This window comes from Engystomops pustulosus, chromosome 4, assembly GCF_040894005.1.
Source record: "Engystomops pustulosus chromosome 4, aEngPut4.maternal, whole genome shotgun sequence".
NCBI lineage: Eukaryota > Metazoa > Chordata > Amphibia > Anura > Leptodactylidae > Engystomops > Engystomops pustulosus.
In genome coordinates, this window is record NC_092414.1 from 79,497,133 (window position 1) to 79,515,844 (window position 18,712).

The 18,712-nt window shown below is 41.9% G+C and overlaps 1 protein-coding gene across 3 annotated transcripts in view; it reads left to right on the top strand.

The window, feature by feature from the left end:
* LOC140126705 (dynein axonemal heavy chain 3-like) overlaps positions 1 to 18,712 on the top strand; it is an 883,215-nt gene that overhangs the window by 701,034 nt on the left and 163,469 nt on the right. For all 3 annotated transcript variants that reach the window (XM_072146467.1, XM_072146468.1, XM_072146466.1), the window contains exons 59-61: positions 8,854 to 9,025; positions 10,681 to 10,814; positions 12,806 to 12,977. In XM_072146467.1, coding sequence (XP_072002568.1) covers positions 8,854 to 9,025; positions 10,681 to 10,814; positions 12,806 to 12,977 — 478 coding nt within the window. The remainder of the gene's footprint in view (positions 1 to 8,853; positions 9,026 to 10,680; positions 10,815 to 12,805; positions 12,978 to 18,712) is intronic.

An 18,712-nucleotide genomic window follows, 5' to 3' on the forward strand; every position in this document is an offset into this window, starting at 1 on the left:
CTGCCGAAAATTTAAAGGGCCAGCGCACCGCTAATTGGTGCACTGGCTGAACCTCACCTTTAAGAATCCTGCCTCTTCCTGTGTCCCCTGCCGGATCTTTGTGCCTCATAGCCTTAGAGAAAGCTTCCTAGCGATTATTCCTGCGTTCCTGTGTATTCCTGCGTTCCTGTGTATTCCTGCGTTCCTGTGTATTCCTGCGTTCCTGTGTGTTCCCGCTCCTGTGTGTTCCCGCTCCTGTGTCCTGTGTTACCCGAGTTCCTCCGTGTTGCTGTGTTCCCGTTCCCACCTGCCTGGACCTCCTGTTGCTGACCCCGGATTTGGACCTGACGTTGCATCTCTGCCGCCTGCCCTGACCCTGTGCCTGGACCTGTCTACGAGATTGTCATCCGCTAAGGTACCTCGACCTCGGCTGCCACCGTGGGCTAGTCACACCTGGGAACGACCTAGTGGTATCCTGCCGCAGCAAGTCCAACCCGCTTTGCGGCGGGCTCTGGTGAATACCAGGTGCCGCTAGGCTCCGGTTCCGGGTGTTGGCTAGTTACATCTCCCGCGGTGGTCCAGAGGATCCACTGATCCTAACAGTAAGATTCGGCCATGGATCCTGCCGAGGTTCCGCTTCCCACTCGACCAAACTTTGCCACCATAGTGGTCCAGCAATCCCGGGAGATTGCCGCTCAACGCGAACAGCTGGATCAAGTCACCTCCATGCTGCAACAGCTGCTAGCCGCCCAGCAACAGCAACAGGTTCCCGTGTCTGCTCCCGTGGCTCCTGCAACTCCAGTCTGCCTTCCTGTTGCTGAACCACGACTACGGCTGTCTATGCCCAGCAAATTTGACGGAGACCCCAAACAGTGCAGGGGTTTTATTACTCAATGCTCCCTACAAATAGAACTTATGCCTTCGCAATTTGTCACGGAGCGTTCCAAGGTGGCATTTTTCGTCAGTCTTCTCTCTGGGAAGGCCCTGGCCTGGGCCACTCCTCTTTGGGACAGAGGCGACCCGGTCACGGCTACTCTTGCGGCTTTTCTGGCGGAGTTCCGGGCTGTTTTTGAGGAACCAGCACGGGCTTCTTCTGCCGAGACTGCGTTGTTGAATCTGCGCCAAGGCAACTCATCTGTGGGGGAGTATGCTGTTCAGTTCCGCACCCTGGCCTCTGAACTTGCCTGGAACGATGCAGCTCTCATCGCCACCTTTAAGAAAGGACTCTCGCCGCAGGTCAAAGATGCGCTGGCGGCTCGGGATCTACCGTCAACTCTGGGTGGTCTCATCACACTGGCCACTCGGATAGATGTCCGGTTTAAGGAACGCGCCGAGGAACTTCGCTCTGAGCATCCTCAAGCTCAGGTAAGACGTTTTCCTCGCCTCGCACCTGCCTTCCAAAGACCGCTGCAGCCTCTGCCTGTATCGTCTGCTGAGGAACCCATGCAGGTGGACAGAATACGGCTCTCTCTACAAGAGCGTTCCAGAAGACGACAGGAGAACCTATGTCTGTATTGTGCCAGTCCAGGGCACTTCATCGGGACTTGTCCTGTTCGTCCTCCACGTCCGGGAAACGCCAGCACCTAGGGCTCTTGGGAGAAGCGTCCCTAGGTGTGTGCAAAGCTTCTCCACGTCTGATTATTCCTGTGCTCCTCAGCGTAGACACCGGCACCCAGATTCAAGTTTCCGCTTTCCTGGATTCTGGCTCTACAGCGAACTTTATGGACGCAGCCCTGATCTCCCGGCATCACTTCCCAGTGGTTCGTCTTGAGAAACCATTGTCCATTGCCTCAGTCAGTGGCCAGATTCTTTCCGTGCCCATCCGGTTTCGCACGGAACCCCTGCTTCTGCAAGTTGGAGCCTTGCATAAAGAAAGACTTTCTTTTTTTGTACTACCCCAAAGCACTTCCACCCTCCTGTTGGGTCTCCCCTGGTTGCAGCAACATGCCCCTGTGCTGGACTGGTCCTCTGGGGAGATTCTCCGTTGGGGCCCGGCTTGTTCTTCTCATTGTATGGATGTCCCTCGTCCGCTCCCTGTCTGGACTTCCACCTTGTCTCCCAAGCCCCTGGAGGGGCTCCCCGCGCCATACTTGGATTTCGCAGATGTGTTCTCCAAAAAACAGGCAGAGACTCTTCCTCCACATCGTCCTTATGATTGCCCCATCGACTTGCTGCCCGGCTCTTCTCCTCCACGGGGTCGGGTGTACCCGCTCTCAGTACCCGAAACAGCCGCCATGTCTGAATATATTAAGGAAAATCTGCAAAGAGGTTTCATACGTAAATCCTCCTCTCCTGCTGGCGCAGGTTTCTTTTTTGTCACCAAGAAAGATGGCTCTCTTCGCCCCTGTATAGACTATCGCGGTCTTAACAAAGTCACCGTTAAGAATCGCTACCCCTTGCCGCTGATCACGGAGTTGTTTGATCGTCTACGGGGCGCGAGAGTCTTTACCAAGTTGGATCTTCGTGGTGCCTACAATCTTATTCGCATCAGGAAGGGTGACGAGTGGAAGACTGCCTTTAACACCCGTGATGGGCATTTTGAATATTTGGTTATGCCCTTTGGACTTTGCAATGCACCAGCCGTTTTCCAGGAATTTGTTAATGATATCTTCAGGGACTTATTGTACAGCTGTGTTGTGGTTTACCTGGATGACATCCTCGTGTTTTCTGCTGATCTCGAGTCCCATCAGTCCCATGTACGGCAAGTGCTCGGTCGCCTCAGGACTAACCATCTCTATGCCAAACTGGAAAAATGCCATTTTCATCAAAGGAGCCTTCCATTCCTTGGCTACATTATATCCGACAGAGGCCTGCAGATGGATCCTGCTAAACTATCTGCAGTTTTTCAGTGGCCACGCCCAGTGGGACTGCGTGCTATCCAAAGATTCCTGGGCTTTGCCAATTATTATAGGCAATTCATTCCACATTTTTCTTCCCTGGTAGCTCCACTGGTGGCGCTAACAAAGAAAGGTGTCAATTCTCGTCTCTGGCCCCCCGCGGCTGAGGAGGCCTTCACGAGATTAAAGACGGCATTTTCCTCTGCATCTGTTCTTACCAGACCTGATACCGAGAAGCCTTTCTTTCTGGAAGTCGATGCCTCTTCCGTAGGAGCTGGAGCGGTTCTTACCCAGAAGGGGCCTAGGGGCCGAACTCTCTCCTGTGGCTTCTTCTCCAAAACATTTTCCTCCGCAGAGAGAAATTATTCTATAGGGGATCGTGAGCTTCTGGCTATCAAGCTTGCCTTGGAGGAATGGCGTCATCTGCTGGAGGGAGCTCGATTTCCAGTCAGTATTTTCACGGACCACAAGAACCTCCAGTACCTGCAGACAGCTCAACGGTTGAACCCACGTCAAGCCCGGTGGTCCTTATTCTTTTCCCGTTTTGACTTCCAGATCCATTTTCGCCCAGCTGAGAAAAACATCAAGGCTGATGCCCTATCACGTGCTTCCGATGTTATGGGGGAGGACTATGCTCCGAGACACATCATTCCTCCAGAGCGGCTTGTGCTGGCAGCGCCGGTGGACCTTCGGCAATTACCTCCTGGCAAGACTTATGTACGACCTGGACTTCGAAAGAGGATCCTGACCTGGGGACATTCTTCTCGAGTGGCTGGGCACCCTGGGGTGCAGCGCTCTGTGGCCCTGATTTCCCGTTTCTATTGGTGGCCTGATTTGGTCAAGGACGTTCGGGATTTTGTGCGGTCTTGTGCCTCTTGTGCTCGCAATAAGCCCTCACGACAAAAACCAGCTGGTCTTCTGTTGCAGTTACCCGTGCCTACCTGCCCGTGGTCTCACGTGGCTATGGACTTCATTACTGATCTGCCGCCATCATCTGGCAATACCGTTATCTGGGTGGTGACAGACCGCTTCTCTAAGATGTCCCATTTTGTCCCTCTGCCAGGTTTGCCTTCAGCTCCACGTCTTGCCAGTCTCTTCTTCCAGCACATCTTCCGGCTTCATGGCCTTCCCCGGCACATCGTTTCTGATCGAGGTGTTCAGTTCGTGTCCAAGTTCTGGAGATCTCTGTGCAATCAGCTGCAAGTGAAATTGGACTTTTCCTCTGCCTATCATCCTCAGTCCAACGGCCAAGTAGAGAGGGTGAATCAAACTTTGGGATGTTATCTCCGCCACTTTGTGTCCGCTCGTCAGGATGACTGGGCTTCTCTTTTACCATGGGAATCCTACAATTCCCTGGACTCCACTTCTGCTGGTTCTGCTCCCTTCTTTATTAATTACGGACTGCACCCACGGCCTCCTCTTCCGTTACCTGTGTCTGCAGATGTTCCTGCTGTGGAGGACTTGGTACAGGATCTAAAAGCCATCTGGGAACAAGTCCGTACCTCATTGCTTCAAACCTCTGCCAAGACCAAGCATCAAGCGGACAAGAAACGTCGGCCTTTTCCTGTCTTAGCTCCTGGTGACAGGGTCTGGTTATCCTCAAGGTACGTCCGACTGAAGATCCCTGGCTACAAATTGGGACCCCGGTTCTTGGGTCCATTTGAAATCCTCAGTCGCATCAACCCGGTAGCCTACAAATTGCGGCTGCCTCCTAGCATGCGCATACCCAACTCCTTCCACGTTTCTCTCCTCAAGCCAGTCGTCTTAAACCGCTTCACCCAACAAGTTCCTCTCCCTCCGGCTCCACAAGCGGACTCTACTGATGTCTTCGAGGTGAAGGAGATCCTGGATACGAAGACAGTGAGAGGTAGGCGGTTGTTTCTGGTAGACTGGAAGGGATTTGGTCCTGAGGAGAGATCTTGGGAGCCAGAGGATAACATCTTGGACAAGAGCCTGCTCCAACGTTTTCTCAGGCCCAAGAAGAGAGGGAGGCCGAAGGGGGGGGGTACTGTCACGGGTGCTCCCGCGATCCCTGTCTCGGATCGCGGGCGCATCCGTGCACCCCCGTTTGCCCCCGCTGCAGGCCGGTCAGTGAACTCACCTCTCCCGGCTCCTGCTCTTCCCCGGACTGCCGTGCGCGTGCGTCCCCGCCTCCTAGGGCGCGCGCGCGGCTCCTGCCGAAAATTTAAAGGGCCAGCGCACCGCTAATTGGTGCACTGGCTGAACCTCACCTTTAAGAATCCTGCCTCTTCCTGTGTCCCCTGCCGGATCTTTGTGCCTCATAGCCTTAGAGAAAGCTTCCTAGCGATTATTCCTGCGTTCCTGTGTATTCCTGCGTTCCTGTGTATTCCTGCGTTCCTGTGTGTTCCCGCTCCTGTGTGTTCCCGCTCCTGTGTCCTGTGTTACCCGAGTTCCTCCGTGTTGCTGTGTTCCCGTTCCCACCTGCCTGGACCTCCTGTTGCTGACCCCGGATTTGGACCTGACGTTGCATCTCTGCCGCCTGCCCTGACCCTGTGCCTGGACCTGTCTACGAGATTGTCATCCGCTAAGGTACCTCGACCTCGGCTGCCACCGTGGGCTAGTCACACCTGGGAACGACCTAGTGGTATCCTGCCGCAGCAAGTCCAACCCGCTTTGCGGCGGGCTCTGGTGAATACCAGGTGCCGCTAGGCTCCGGTTCCGGGTGTTGGCTAGTTACATCTCCCGCGGTGGTCCAGAGGATCCACTGATCCTAACATATTTCTGACAGATTTATCAAACTAAAAAAACTATTGGATGTGGATGTACAAGTTAGATCTGGGATGACCATGGAGTGCCCTATATACACCATACTGCATCTAATTGCAATTCTCTATTGCAAGATTTTATTGAAATTTTCCATTGTAATTCTTTATTATAATTCTTTATTGTAATTTTTTATTACAGTCCTCTTTATCCCTAAATTTAATTTTTAACTAGTGTTGTGCCATCTGGTTCCCTTGTATATATAAAAAGAAAATAATTTTTCTGCCTCCTAAAGGAACTTGGTTGTCATCTATTCATAAATTTCTCGCCATATTTGCTACCTGCTATCACACAGTGATGATACTGTTATTGTTATTTATTACCATATATACTGGAGTGTAAGCCTAGTTTTTCAGCACAAAATTTGTGCTCAAAAACCCTAACTCGGCTTATACTCGAGTCAAGAAAAAAAAATAAAGTCAAAACTCACCTTTCTGACGTCACCCATAGGTCCTCTTCTGTCTCCGATGCTCCTGTGCCACCTCGGGTCCTTCGGATCCTCTTAGGGTTCTTCCGCTCCTCTTCGGCTACTCTGGCTGGGCAGCCTATATACTATAGGAGCTGGGCAGAATATATGCTAAAGGGGCTGGGCAGGCTGTATGCTACATGGGCTGAGCTGGATATATGCTACAGGGGCTGAGCAGGGGCTGGGCATGATATATGCAACAGGAGCTGGGCAGGCTGTATACTACAGGGGCTGGGCAGGATACATGCTACAGTGGCTTGGCAGGATATATGCTACAGGGGCTGGCAGACTATATACTGGGAGGCTGTGACCAATGCATTTCCCAACCTCGGCTTATACTCGAGTCAATAGGTTTTCTCAGTTTTTTGTGTTGAAATTAGGGGTCTCAGCTTATATTCGGGTCGGCTTATACTTGAGTATATACAGTATTTATTTATATTATTATATTATTATTTTTCGCATACCTTTAATATCTATTTACCTTCATTTTAATATGGTATTTTTAACATGCTCTTTTATGTTGCCATTCAACTGTTCTATAGTAAAGAACAACGTGTTCTGCCTCCATTCATGGTTAGCTACCTCTATAATGAGCTGTGTGGAGACCTTTAGGTAACTCAGTAGAACTGAGGTTTATTATTTTTCACTTATTTTTAATATCTACCTCCCTTTAGGTTTATTATTTTCACTTATTTTTCATATCTTCCTACCTTCAATTTAACATGTCACTTTTATGTTTCCACTCACAAGTTATCATATCGTTATATCTTCTGATGCTGCTCCGATATAACAGTACATCACAGCCTTAGTTTGCAGCTACTAGTTTGGTTAACCACTGGTATTTCATAGATTAGTGCACATTTACTAAGGGCTTTGCGCCAGTTTTCTGGTGGACTTCGCACGTTCTTTCCAGTGCAAAATACTTGCACAGGTATTTAACCCTTTAAGGATGCAGGGTTTTTTTCGATCATTTCTCGCTCTCCACCTTCAAAAATCCATAACATTTTCATTTTTCTGTGTATAGAGCAGTGTGAGGTTTCACCAAATTAAATATGTCTGCTCCACATAATATATGTATCCATTGATTTATCTAAATATTTTTATTTATTTTTATCTATTTATTTTGATGTAACTACAATGCTAAAAATACATGTGGTAAACATATCTTAACCAATGATGTTGCTTTGATTCCTGTCCACTTTCCGTCCATCAAATGAAGACGTTGGTGCTATTTTTTACTATAAATGTTAATACATTGTTGCTGAATGTATCCATGACCTGACAAAGGGGGAATTCATCTCCCGAAACTTGTTGTTCTGTACATTAAATAAAAGTCTTGCTTTTTATAGAAATTTCTATCCAAACATGCTTCCAGTATGTTTCCAGGATCCCTGTTCATTATTTTCTGTATGCTGGACTGGAAATCTTAAACCTTGTAACCTTAAAATGCTTAAAGTTGTTATGCAGAACACCATCAGTTGAGAGCAACACCAACTGAGTCATTGTACAAGTACATTATATTTTTCAACCTAACATAGAAAGATGGGGGATACATGGGACACTGTGACTTTGGCTACTGTGGGGGCACTGTGACTATTAGCTACCGTAAAACATTGTGACTATTGGCTAAAAGGGGCACTGACACTATTTGCTACTATGTAGCAGCACTGTGGTTATTGGCTACTCTCTGGATACATATTGGCCATGCAGGTGTCTCAGGTTATTTTACAAAATGTTCATCTTTGTAAACCACAGTCCTGAAAGGGTTGATTGTAATGGTAATAACTGTATAAATGTTACTACTAAAGATCTTGTTTAACTATTGAGTAGACTCATTTATACTGTATTAAAATACATTTGGTCCTTTCAAAACAGCTAGGAGGGTGATATCCCCCCCCCCTGATAAAATTAGTTTGACACCCCCGATTCATTAAAAATTTTGCATTTAAAGAAAACAATTTGTATCTAAACGATTCTGTGAAAACATTCTGAAAACTATGACTAGCAATTTGAGCTGTGTGACATGCATAGGATCAGCTTTCCAAATAACTGTGTTCATTGTCAATAATTATAGTAATGGACATAAAAAAAAATGATAATTATACAGTTATAAAAATGTAGGTCATCAAGGGAACACGTTGAGCTGCAGAAAGACACAGTAGGGAGCAAAGTTAACGGATTTACTTGATATGGAATGTGGAAATATATTCAGGTTGCTAATACAGTACTGAACCAGGATTCATAACAGAAATGCTTTCTCAATCAAAGGACTTTAACTTTGATTTAGTGTTTTAGATCTTGGTGATTTATATGCTTTCATCTTCTCTCTTCTATGGCTTGCAAAAGGTAGCTGGTAGCATTGCATAAAGATAATGTAAATGTGTAACCTGTAAAATGTGTTATCTGCCCTTCTCTGTCTATGTGCTTACTTTCAATATAAGATGGCACATGAAACACAAGTGAGGTCCTCATGCAACTAATGACTTTGTCAGACTGTATTACTCCACAGTGCCGCTCAGTAATATTGCTTCTCAGACTGCTCACTGCTTCCAACCAAAGATCCAGATTCAGAATGTAAATGAAGCTACGTATACTAGCAAATTCTAAAAATACTAACCTAATCATTTCCAGTAAATTATCCTGTCAGCTGGATTTCGTACAAAAATAACAGCTGGATAGCAACCTTTGTACAGCAATGCGATTAAGGAAAAATGCCCATGCTGCTTTAGAACTGTTCATAATGCCATAATAGCCATTTTCATAACATGTTTATCTTACGTATTTAAGGCTCAAGCTGGATCGAGCGGAAAAGCTAATTAATGGGCTTGGTGGAGAAAAGCAGCGTTGGAGGGCTATAGCCATACAACTGGAAGATACATACCAGAACATAGTAGGAGATATGTTGCTAAGCGCTGGCATTGTGGCCTATTTGGGTCCATTCACTACAGAATTCCGACAAGTATGTGGTGCTTATTATATACAAAGATTTGTCTTGATATAGAAGATGGAGAACTTTATAATACAATGTCTACCATTATAGCCTGCCTGTCTAGCCATTAGTGCTCTGCCAGTTAGGCAAAACTGAGGTTGTTATCAAGAAGTAACCATCAATATATAAAAAATACAACAACAGCATTTCAGCAGCTTTCAGAAAAGTGGAAATTTGAAATGTAGAACATTTCAATCCAAAAATGTACAGAATTTTCCAATATTATTTCTGTATCAATTCCTCAAGGTTTTCTATATCTCTTTATTCTATAGAAAGCTTCTATCTTACAGATATCTGGTCATGTGATGCCACACAGGTGCACGGCCCGTTGGTATCACAGAGAGTAACCAGAGCTATGTGTTATATAGATCCGTGCACCTGTGTGACATCACATGACCATGGACAGATTTCTGTCCACTGCATGTTAACATAGAAGCTTTCTATAGCATAACAGAGATCTAGAAAATCATGAGGAATTGATACAAAAAGGCTATTGGAAAGTTGTACAACTTTTCATTATAAAAACAATAGCATTTATTTGCTGAGATGGGAACACCCCTTTATTTCTTGAATGACTTAAGAAAACTTGAAAAAAATGGGACAGAGGGGTTTAACTCTCAGGAATGCCCATTATGAGTCAGAGTAGAAAGCAATTCTGTTAGATGGGAAAAGTCCAGGTATTATAGGAACAGCTATACATATGAAGGGTTACATACTAATGAAATGTCTGGTCATAAAAAGGATTTCCCTTAGCCACCACAATATTCTGCAAAGGCTGTCTGATGAGTCTATAATCTTTAAGTGCATTCTCCTATTGAAGGTCTAGATACATGGACAAACTGTCCTTTGACAACTAAAATGTTAATTCTAATTGCCATTTATCAAATCATTTAAAAAGAAACCAATACCTTTTAGTGGAAAAAGCTTAAAGTTTTTTTCCCATTTAAAATACAATTTACATTTATATACTGTTAAGCTTTTTTTGTATGTTCACATTTTGCTTGAGTAGATTTGATGCATTTTTTATATTCTGCTAGTAATTTACTATTCCATCTGAAAGCATTTGATAAAGATTACTATGGTACATTCACAAAAGGACAAGAATAGCCTGTGTTTTTCCTCACTTTAGCTGGCTTTAAAATCATCATGCTTTATCAAGCAGGAAATGAACTGGCAATAAACACTAGGCACACAATTTAGGGGTGGAAAAAGAATTACAGACTGCTTGTATGTGGACATGGGTTTAAGAATATTTTGAGTGGGTGTTGTAATTTCAAGTAATTCGGTCCTCATTGTCTACTTTGTGTTACGGTAAATACATTGTGACTTTTGATGTTGTTTAAAAATTAACTTAATTTCCCTTGGTATATGCAGTCTATAGTAAAAGTGTAAAATTACAATATCCCTATGACTATCACTCAGTGGAAGCTTACAATGTAGTAATTAAAGATATTTTTGAGGCTGTACATGAAACTCACATGACATATATAGGTAGTGTGAATCATTTAAGATTTGCTTCACTTAAGCAAAAATGTACTTTCCTTCAAAGAAATATCAAATAGTACACTTCCTACTAAGAAAATGTTTCTTACCACCTAATAGTATTACTTATTATTTGCCTTAAGGACATTTTAAAATGCTGGTTCAATATGTGTCAAGATAAAAGAATTCCGGTCTCTGATGGATTTGTTCTTTCTGGAACCTTGGGAGATCCAGTAAAAATCATGGAGTGGCAATGCCATGGGCTTCCTAAAGATAAGTATGTCCTTTTTTGTACTTTATAACATCTAGCAAATTTTGACATAAATAGTGGTAAATAAAAACTAATTAGCATTTATGTTTCTAAAATTCTTCTTAACAAATCCCTCAGGTATTTACAAGGAGAACACAATTGCAAGCCCTCAATTCTGAACAAAAAAATCCTCTGTCCATCTTGAGCTGCATTTCATCACTAACCTCTTCTCTCACTCTTGCTTCCATGACCTTTTTCTGTTTTCTTCCATGTTTTCTATTATTGTAATCTATTTTAATCCATCTTCTGTATATACTCGGGTATAAGCTGACCCGAGTATAAGCCGAGACCCCTAATTTTACCACCAAAAACTGGGAAAACCTATTGACTCGAATATAAACCGAGGGTGTAGTATACAGCCAGCCCCCATATAGTATACAGCCAGCCCCTTGTAGTATAAAGCCAGCCAGCCCCCTGTAGTCTACAGCCTTCCAGCACCCATGTAGTATACAGCCAGCCCCAATGTAGTATACAGCCAGCCCCAAGTAGTACACAGCCAGCCCCAAGTAGTACACAGCCAGCCCCAAGTAGTATACAGTCAGCCCTATATAGTATCCAGCCAGCCCCAAGTAATATCAAGCCATCCCCAAGTAGTATACAGACAGCCCCATATAGTATACAGCCAGCCAGACCCAAGTAGTAAACAGCCAGACCCCTGTATGTTAAGCACATAAAAAAAATAAACTTAGTACTCACCTTCCGGCGATACTCACCCCCGATGCTCGGCACGGATCCCGGCGGCTTCTGTCTTCTTTCTTCTGTACACTATGATGTGGCGGTGTCGCCACTGATGAGCATAGTGTGCGCTGGCGGAGAGATCGCATGGACGCGACTCTGCCGGCTATAGAAGATACTGCTGCCGCTGGGGATCGGGATCCAAATTGACTCATGTACAAGCCAAGGTGAGGTTTTTCCGCACATTTTTTGTGCTGAAAAACTCAGCTTATACACGTGTATATACAGTACCTGTCCCTTTTCCTATATTTCCAAACCTCAAATGCACCCTTTAAACTCTTCTGAAATGTTAATAACCCTCTGTTATGCCCAAATTTCCACTGCAATATAATTTTTTTTCATTCCAAGGGTAGACACTAACAGATATCGACCAGTGGTGTCTAAAAGTTAGTTAATGCTTAGTTAGACAAATGTAAAGAAGATGTCTGAAGGTTTTAAAACATGGCTGCTATCTTCCAAAAAGTGTTCCTTTCCTGACAATGTATAATTTGTGGTATTGCAACTAAGTTCCATTCATCTATATACAAATGAGCTGCAACACCTGCACAGACCATGGTCCGGTGTGGTGCTGCTATTTTTGGAAGAAAGCAGCCATGTTTGGACTACTTCTTTAACCTGGGACAGATTTAGGTGTTGATGCTGGATGATAAATCGGCTGTAGCGTGTATTCTAATTAGAAGAAGTACTGGAGAAAACAGGCGCTCATAGGGCAAAAAACCTATGGGTTTCACCATGCTAGTAGTATGAAAAGAATTGGTATGTGTGTACTCTCACCTGATGGGGTTATGCTAAAGGCTGGCAAGATATATAAACAGTGCCACAGTTTTCTTTCTGGGTTGCCCTATGGAGGCCCATTAGTTGTATAGAGGCTTGGAGTCATAACATGTAGATGGACCCATGCGCTGCTTTACCATTACAGGACCAGGACATATATGTGAAGACATATTAACAAAGTTTTGTCCGCTTCAACAAAAAAAAAAAAGTGGTTTTAATAAGAAGAGCTATTTAGTGTTCTGTCTGACTTGTTAATATGTTCCACTGTACCCAATATCTACTCAAAATTAACTACAAAAATGAAAGTTTACATGCCCGAGACTCTACAATGCACTACACTGTAAGGATAGTGTTTTTAGTTTTTCAAATTGTTTTTGTACAATTACATTTAAGATGACAGCTAAATAAACTACTGATAGACACCTTATAAAGAAAGTATTACTTCTTAGTTTCTCCTTAGAAAATGCCATTATTGTGACATCGGCTCAGCGTTGGCCACTAATAATTGATCCTCAAGGACAAGCAAATAAATGGATTAAAAATATGGAAAAAATAAATAAAATTCAGATATGCAAAGCTACAGACACAGATTACCTCCGAACAGTTGGAAACAGTATCCAGGTACTAAAAGAATAAATATGCTGTTTTTCTAGGGCTTAAATTATATTTGCAGGAACATTAAAATGTGAACAGCTAAGTGAAAGTGTGGTTAATTCTTTACACGTTACACTGTTTAAGTTATAATTACCTTGTTAGTCTCTGTCATCTTGTCGAGCTCTTTATTATGATTTATGACCCCAAGGCACCTGTTCACCACTCATCTCATGGCTTTCTGCCTATTGAGATAATTCTGGAAATATTATGAACAATTGGCTGCATGAACGTTACAGTGCTGGCTCGTAGGTTTTCTTTGTAAATTGTGCCTGTAACAAAGAGTATCGCCTGTATTTACAGCTTTTTACACACTTGCAATGAGTATTGTATTTTACATTTATTTTAATTTATTGTCTTAATATCCTATTACCCTTCCAAAGATGAATAATAGCCACATTACACATGTAAAAAGGCCCCACTTTATCTGTGATGAATCTTTTAGGTTATCTTAATCAGTATTTTTAATGGCTAAGTTATGCTATAGATTTGTGTACCCACAAAGTTTTGGACCTTTCTGTGCAGATGTACAGTATGTGTGATGGGTATCTTTTATGGGGTCAATTAACATTTATTCAGATAAAAATAAAATCACCCTTAAAGGAAACCTACCACTTCTGATGGTAGGTATTAGATGTAAACACCTCCGCCACCCCTATGGAGGCGCGCGCACGCACGCACGGCCGCGCGCAGCGCAGAAGCTGCCTTGGGGCTGTAAATCAAAATGTGTTTAAAACACTAGCTAAGGTAATCTCCGGCACCAGCTCACCCTGAGCTGGTGCTCGGTGTTTACATCTAATACCTACCATCAGAAGTGGTAGGTTTCCTTTAAAGCTGATGAACTAGAAACTGTCAGCTGCTTTGACATCTCTTTTGGTAAATTATTGCATGGATCACAATGTATAAATTCTAGGTGATATTTCCTAATAGTGAAGTTGTGTCATTTCTGTTATTCCTCTTCAAGGCTATATGTTCAAATGGTGGATTGTTATATGGCAAAACTAGCATTCCAAATCCGCACACTTTAAGTGCATTATTTTATGCCGATGTGTAGAGAATTTTGATGTGGATTTACATGCATTTTTTTCGTGTGCCTTTTTTATCCCTTTTTTCACCTGAACTGATGTAATTTCAAGCATAAATCTGCATCAAATATAGATTTCATGCAGATTATTACTTATTTATAGACTACAAACTAAAAAAACACAAGAATGCACAAGAAAAGGGACATAATCATTATTTTATTTTCACATTGAACAGTAATGTATCTTTACCAAACATAATCCATGCGTAAAACATCCATGCAATCCACAACGTGTGCAGATAAGTTATATACGTGTGCAGATAAGTTATATACGTGTGCAGATAAGTTATATACGTGTGCAGATAAGTTATATACGTGTGCAGATAAGTTATAGTAAATTGACAATTGTATGCAGCTAATATGGACTATTTGACTGTCAATGAGACTTTCAGTGCTGATTGGAAAGAGTATTTCCCAATCAGTAGTATTTCTTCTTGCCAATGTTCTTAATTTTATATACAATTGGGCATTTTAATTACTAGTATGACAAAAAGATATAAGGGGGAATGTATCACTTTTTTCACTTGGCTGCAATCCTTGCTCCTAAAAAGTTGCATATACAGGTGGTCCCCTACTTAAGAACACCTGACTTACAGACGACCCCTAGTTACAAACGGACTAATTTACTGTACTTTAGCCCCAAGCTACAATAAACAGCTATAACAGTTATTAAATGTGTCTGTAATTAAGCTTTATTGTTAATCCTGGTTCTAATGACAACCCAACATTTTTAAAATCCAATTGTCACAGAGACAAAAAAATTCTGTCTGGGGCTACAATTCTAAAATTTACAGTTCTGACTTACATACAAATTCAACTTAAGAACAAACCTACAGACCCTATCTCGTACATAACCCGGGGACTGCATGTACTCAGTACAAATTGCAACTTTTCCCACAAAAGTCCCAGAGAAACCTGAATATCCTGCCAAAAAATGTTACAAATCAGGTGCTAAACCACCCATTCAATGAGCAATTGTGTTTTTTATTTCAAGATTTGAGGTGTAAAATCAAGTGATTTGAGTGGCAAATTAGTCCTGGCAAGTTTGTGTGTATGTCACTTAAATGTTGTATAACAACCAACTGTGAAAAAACAGGGGCTTGTCTTCATGGGGAAATGTCTTCGCAAAATATTATACTGGTGTGCCAGAATTTTGGCGCAGCTCTGTGGCCACAATAAGCCAGCTAATAGCGGTTGCAAAGTATGACTACAAAGTCTTAAACTACGCCAGATGTTTTAACCAGCATAAGAGGTTATGATAAATCTGGCTGAGCAAATAACTGTCTAGTCAGGCACTGGGATGCCTAAACTTACTACATTTTTGATAAATCTGCCCCACCGTGTGTCTACAAATGCAGATGACTCTTTGGTCCTTAGTTGCTTGGATATCGAATTACACGATCACATGATTTTTAGGAATTACATTCGGGCCCTAACTGACCGTACAGACAAAGTGGCGATTATACTAATATAATGTTGAATGGACATTACTAATTTTCTCTGATAATGAAATTATACAAAGCGCAGAGAACTGCAGCAAAGCTAATTTATTGAAACTTGAGTGAAAACAGTGAAGGTCCTGAAGATCAGACCCCAGCAATTATAAAATAATGGAATATTGTAGCAACACCAGATATGAATAGCTTTTAAAAGTGATTCTGTAACACCACAGTTTATCATAAACAACACAATTATCTCTTCAGATTAATCAAGTAAGACCATGATAACACTGAGATATTATAAGTCCAAAGTGTCAGTGTGGTACCTAAAGGCATCATTGACTTAAGTACTGTTTTCAATGAGACTTTTTTATTTCTGTATTACATCTCCTTTTTTAATAGCTGCAAAGCTATCAGGTATCAATTGTAAGAGTACATAATACCAATAATACCATTGTCGAATGGTTGTGTTTGTAACTAATAGTAGTAAACAAAAATAAATGTAGATATAGAAATGTAAGATTTGTGGAATGATAACTTTGTAAGGCCTCCTTTGTTGATCTACTACAATAATTGTATTATATTCCATCTCCTATACCGGTGGTATTTTGTTGCATTCTTAAATAAAATGTATACGTTTGGAGTGTAAAACTAACAATCAAGCAGTAGACTGCTCATATAGACTGGGATAAATGGAAAGACTCTTCATTGTGCAGACTCTTTTATGTAGGTAGAATTGTTATTTCTACATGGTTGAGCAAGTATGCCTGGAGGTTTTTAGAAATAAAAAAAAATCTCAAAAAAGACCCTCTGGAGCTGGAAATCTGTCTGTTTCTTCCCATGGGGTCAGTTGGCACAGAGTGAGACTGACACAGTTTTTATTTTTCTTTCAAGTCCGTTTCACTTCACCAAGAAGCAAAACAGGCGAATCTCAGCCTCGTGGGGGTTTTGTTAAGAGTTTTACACTAAAAATGCAAACCATCCATTGTAGATTAGTGGCTTAATTTTAACAGCTGGATGTTTTCTCTAAAAACCCAGCTGTATGTCAACGTGTTTGCCAACTACAGAGTAAATATAGATTTTGTTGTGGGCTTTGGTAGGTAATAATTTGGAATTATACCTTTTTTCCTTACTCTATGACTTTTTTTTAATAGAATTTATATTTACTTTCACTATCCTTTGTAAAATACTTTAACCTGTGATTCTGCTGGAATTGATTTATCTGCAGTATTTATCAGAATTGTTGCTTTCCTACTGGTCTGATTGACTATTTGTAATTAACTTTTCTATCTGTCTAGTCTGGCTGTGTACCTCATTCTGTTTGATTTTTTTATTTATTTATACATTTTACAAGTAATAATAATTAAGGATGATAAAAAATCTCACTACCATTTTGAAGACTGGGTATATATAGGTCAAATTTGACAATAGCTGAATTTAGCAACTCAAAAGTAAACCATAATACGTTAAAAAGAAATGGCTCATATGATATAACACATGCATATACATGCATGGTCAAATATGAAACATGGAGAAGGTAGTTATTTATTCCATGGAATATATTCAGACAAAACTTGCACGCTTTTTTCTAGCCCAAGGCGACATTTTGCATATGGGGGGTTTCATGGCCAAATTTTGTATAAATCCTTATTTGAGATTCATCCAATGAAAAATGCTCTGGTCATCCAAAAATTTTAAATTAAGATTACCAAGTCCCGTATGTATGAATGATAGATTGTCACATAACAAAGAGTGCAGTGGCAAATGTCTTATCAATTATTTTATTTTTGTAAGACCACAGCAAATTAAATTAATTTTAGCTGAATCCACCAAGACTCAAATTTATGACATCAGTGAAATGTCAATTTACAATGTTTTCTAATTCTTTTGCAATTTATCTGGTATCTTCTCATCACTAGCAAATATGGTTTGGTCATTGGACTTTCGTCTAAATATGATACTATGTTTAAATGTAGAGCATTTGTATTGTGAGCCTATTTTATATGAAAATATATGCAAACAGTCCATGGTTACAAAGAAGATGATCCGTAGGTTTGTTTTTAAGTAGAATTTGTATGTAAGTTGGTACAAGAATATTTTATAACCGTAACTCCAGAGAATTACTTTCTGTCCCTGTGACAATTGTATTTTCTAAATTTGGGGTCATCAGAAAAAAAGATTTACAATAAAGCTTCAATGCAGACAGCTTTGATATCTCAACTGTATACCTTAAAGGGGCTTTTCCATGAAAGAAAGTTCTCAAATTTTAATCCCCTAGTGATGTTTACACAATAAAAATAATTTTAACCACTTACTTGATACCCCGTCCCTCTCCATAGCGATGTATGGCGCAGGACGCTGTGTTTTGGGGAAAGATAGGATGTGTCCTATCTTTCTCCTGGGTAGAGAACCTTACTGTGCCGCACGTGTGCAGAGCCATACCACTCCCGCATGGTGCCATGCTCACTGCCATCTATGGGGCATTTATATACGGCGTATATACGACGGCGATATATACGTCCCCCATATGGCCGTATGAATGTAGCCTTACTCAGTTTTATTGATGTTTTAGCTCCTATCAGTCCCTAGGCTATCCTTCCCTAGGCTGGTTACCGTAAAATTACAGATTGTGGGAGGGGACTTTCTAAGCAAAAACTTTATGATCTCTCTAGTGCTGTGAGCTGTTGTGTGCTGACAATGTGGTTAGATTCTGCTACATCTGAGCTATAAAAGACATAGTCAGCATTGCTTTAAATAGAATCTGCCATGCCCTAGCCTAGACAGAAGAAGATTTATGGTCGGAACCCAGGGCAACCAAAATTGTGTACACCGTAACTGATGGACTGATAGAGACAGGTTGGAATTATATCTGTGAAATACTGTATTTTTGTTAATACCAGTTAATTAGAGAATGTGTTATTTTGTTATCCTGAGTATATTTAAGAATCTTGACTTCGTGGGAATACCCTTTTAAGTTGATTATTGCAGCCTGTGGCTAAAGTACAGTTACCAGCACCTGGAGAGATTCAGGAGATCTCATAGTGGGCACAGAGGTCTGTCTTTAACTGTAAGCTGTAAGTTTGTTGTTTTTCCTGAGCAATGTCACGTGACCCAGGCGGGATCACGTGGTCCTTCCGAAACGTCACATGGGAAGCGGAGACCTTACAAGTGTATAGCGGAAT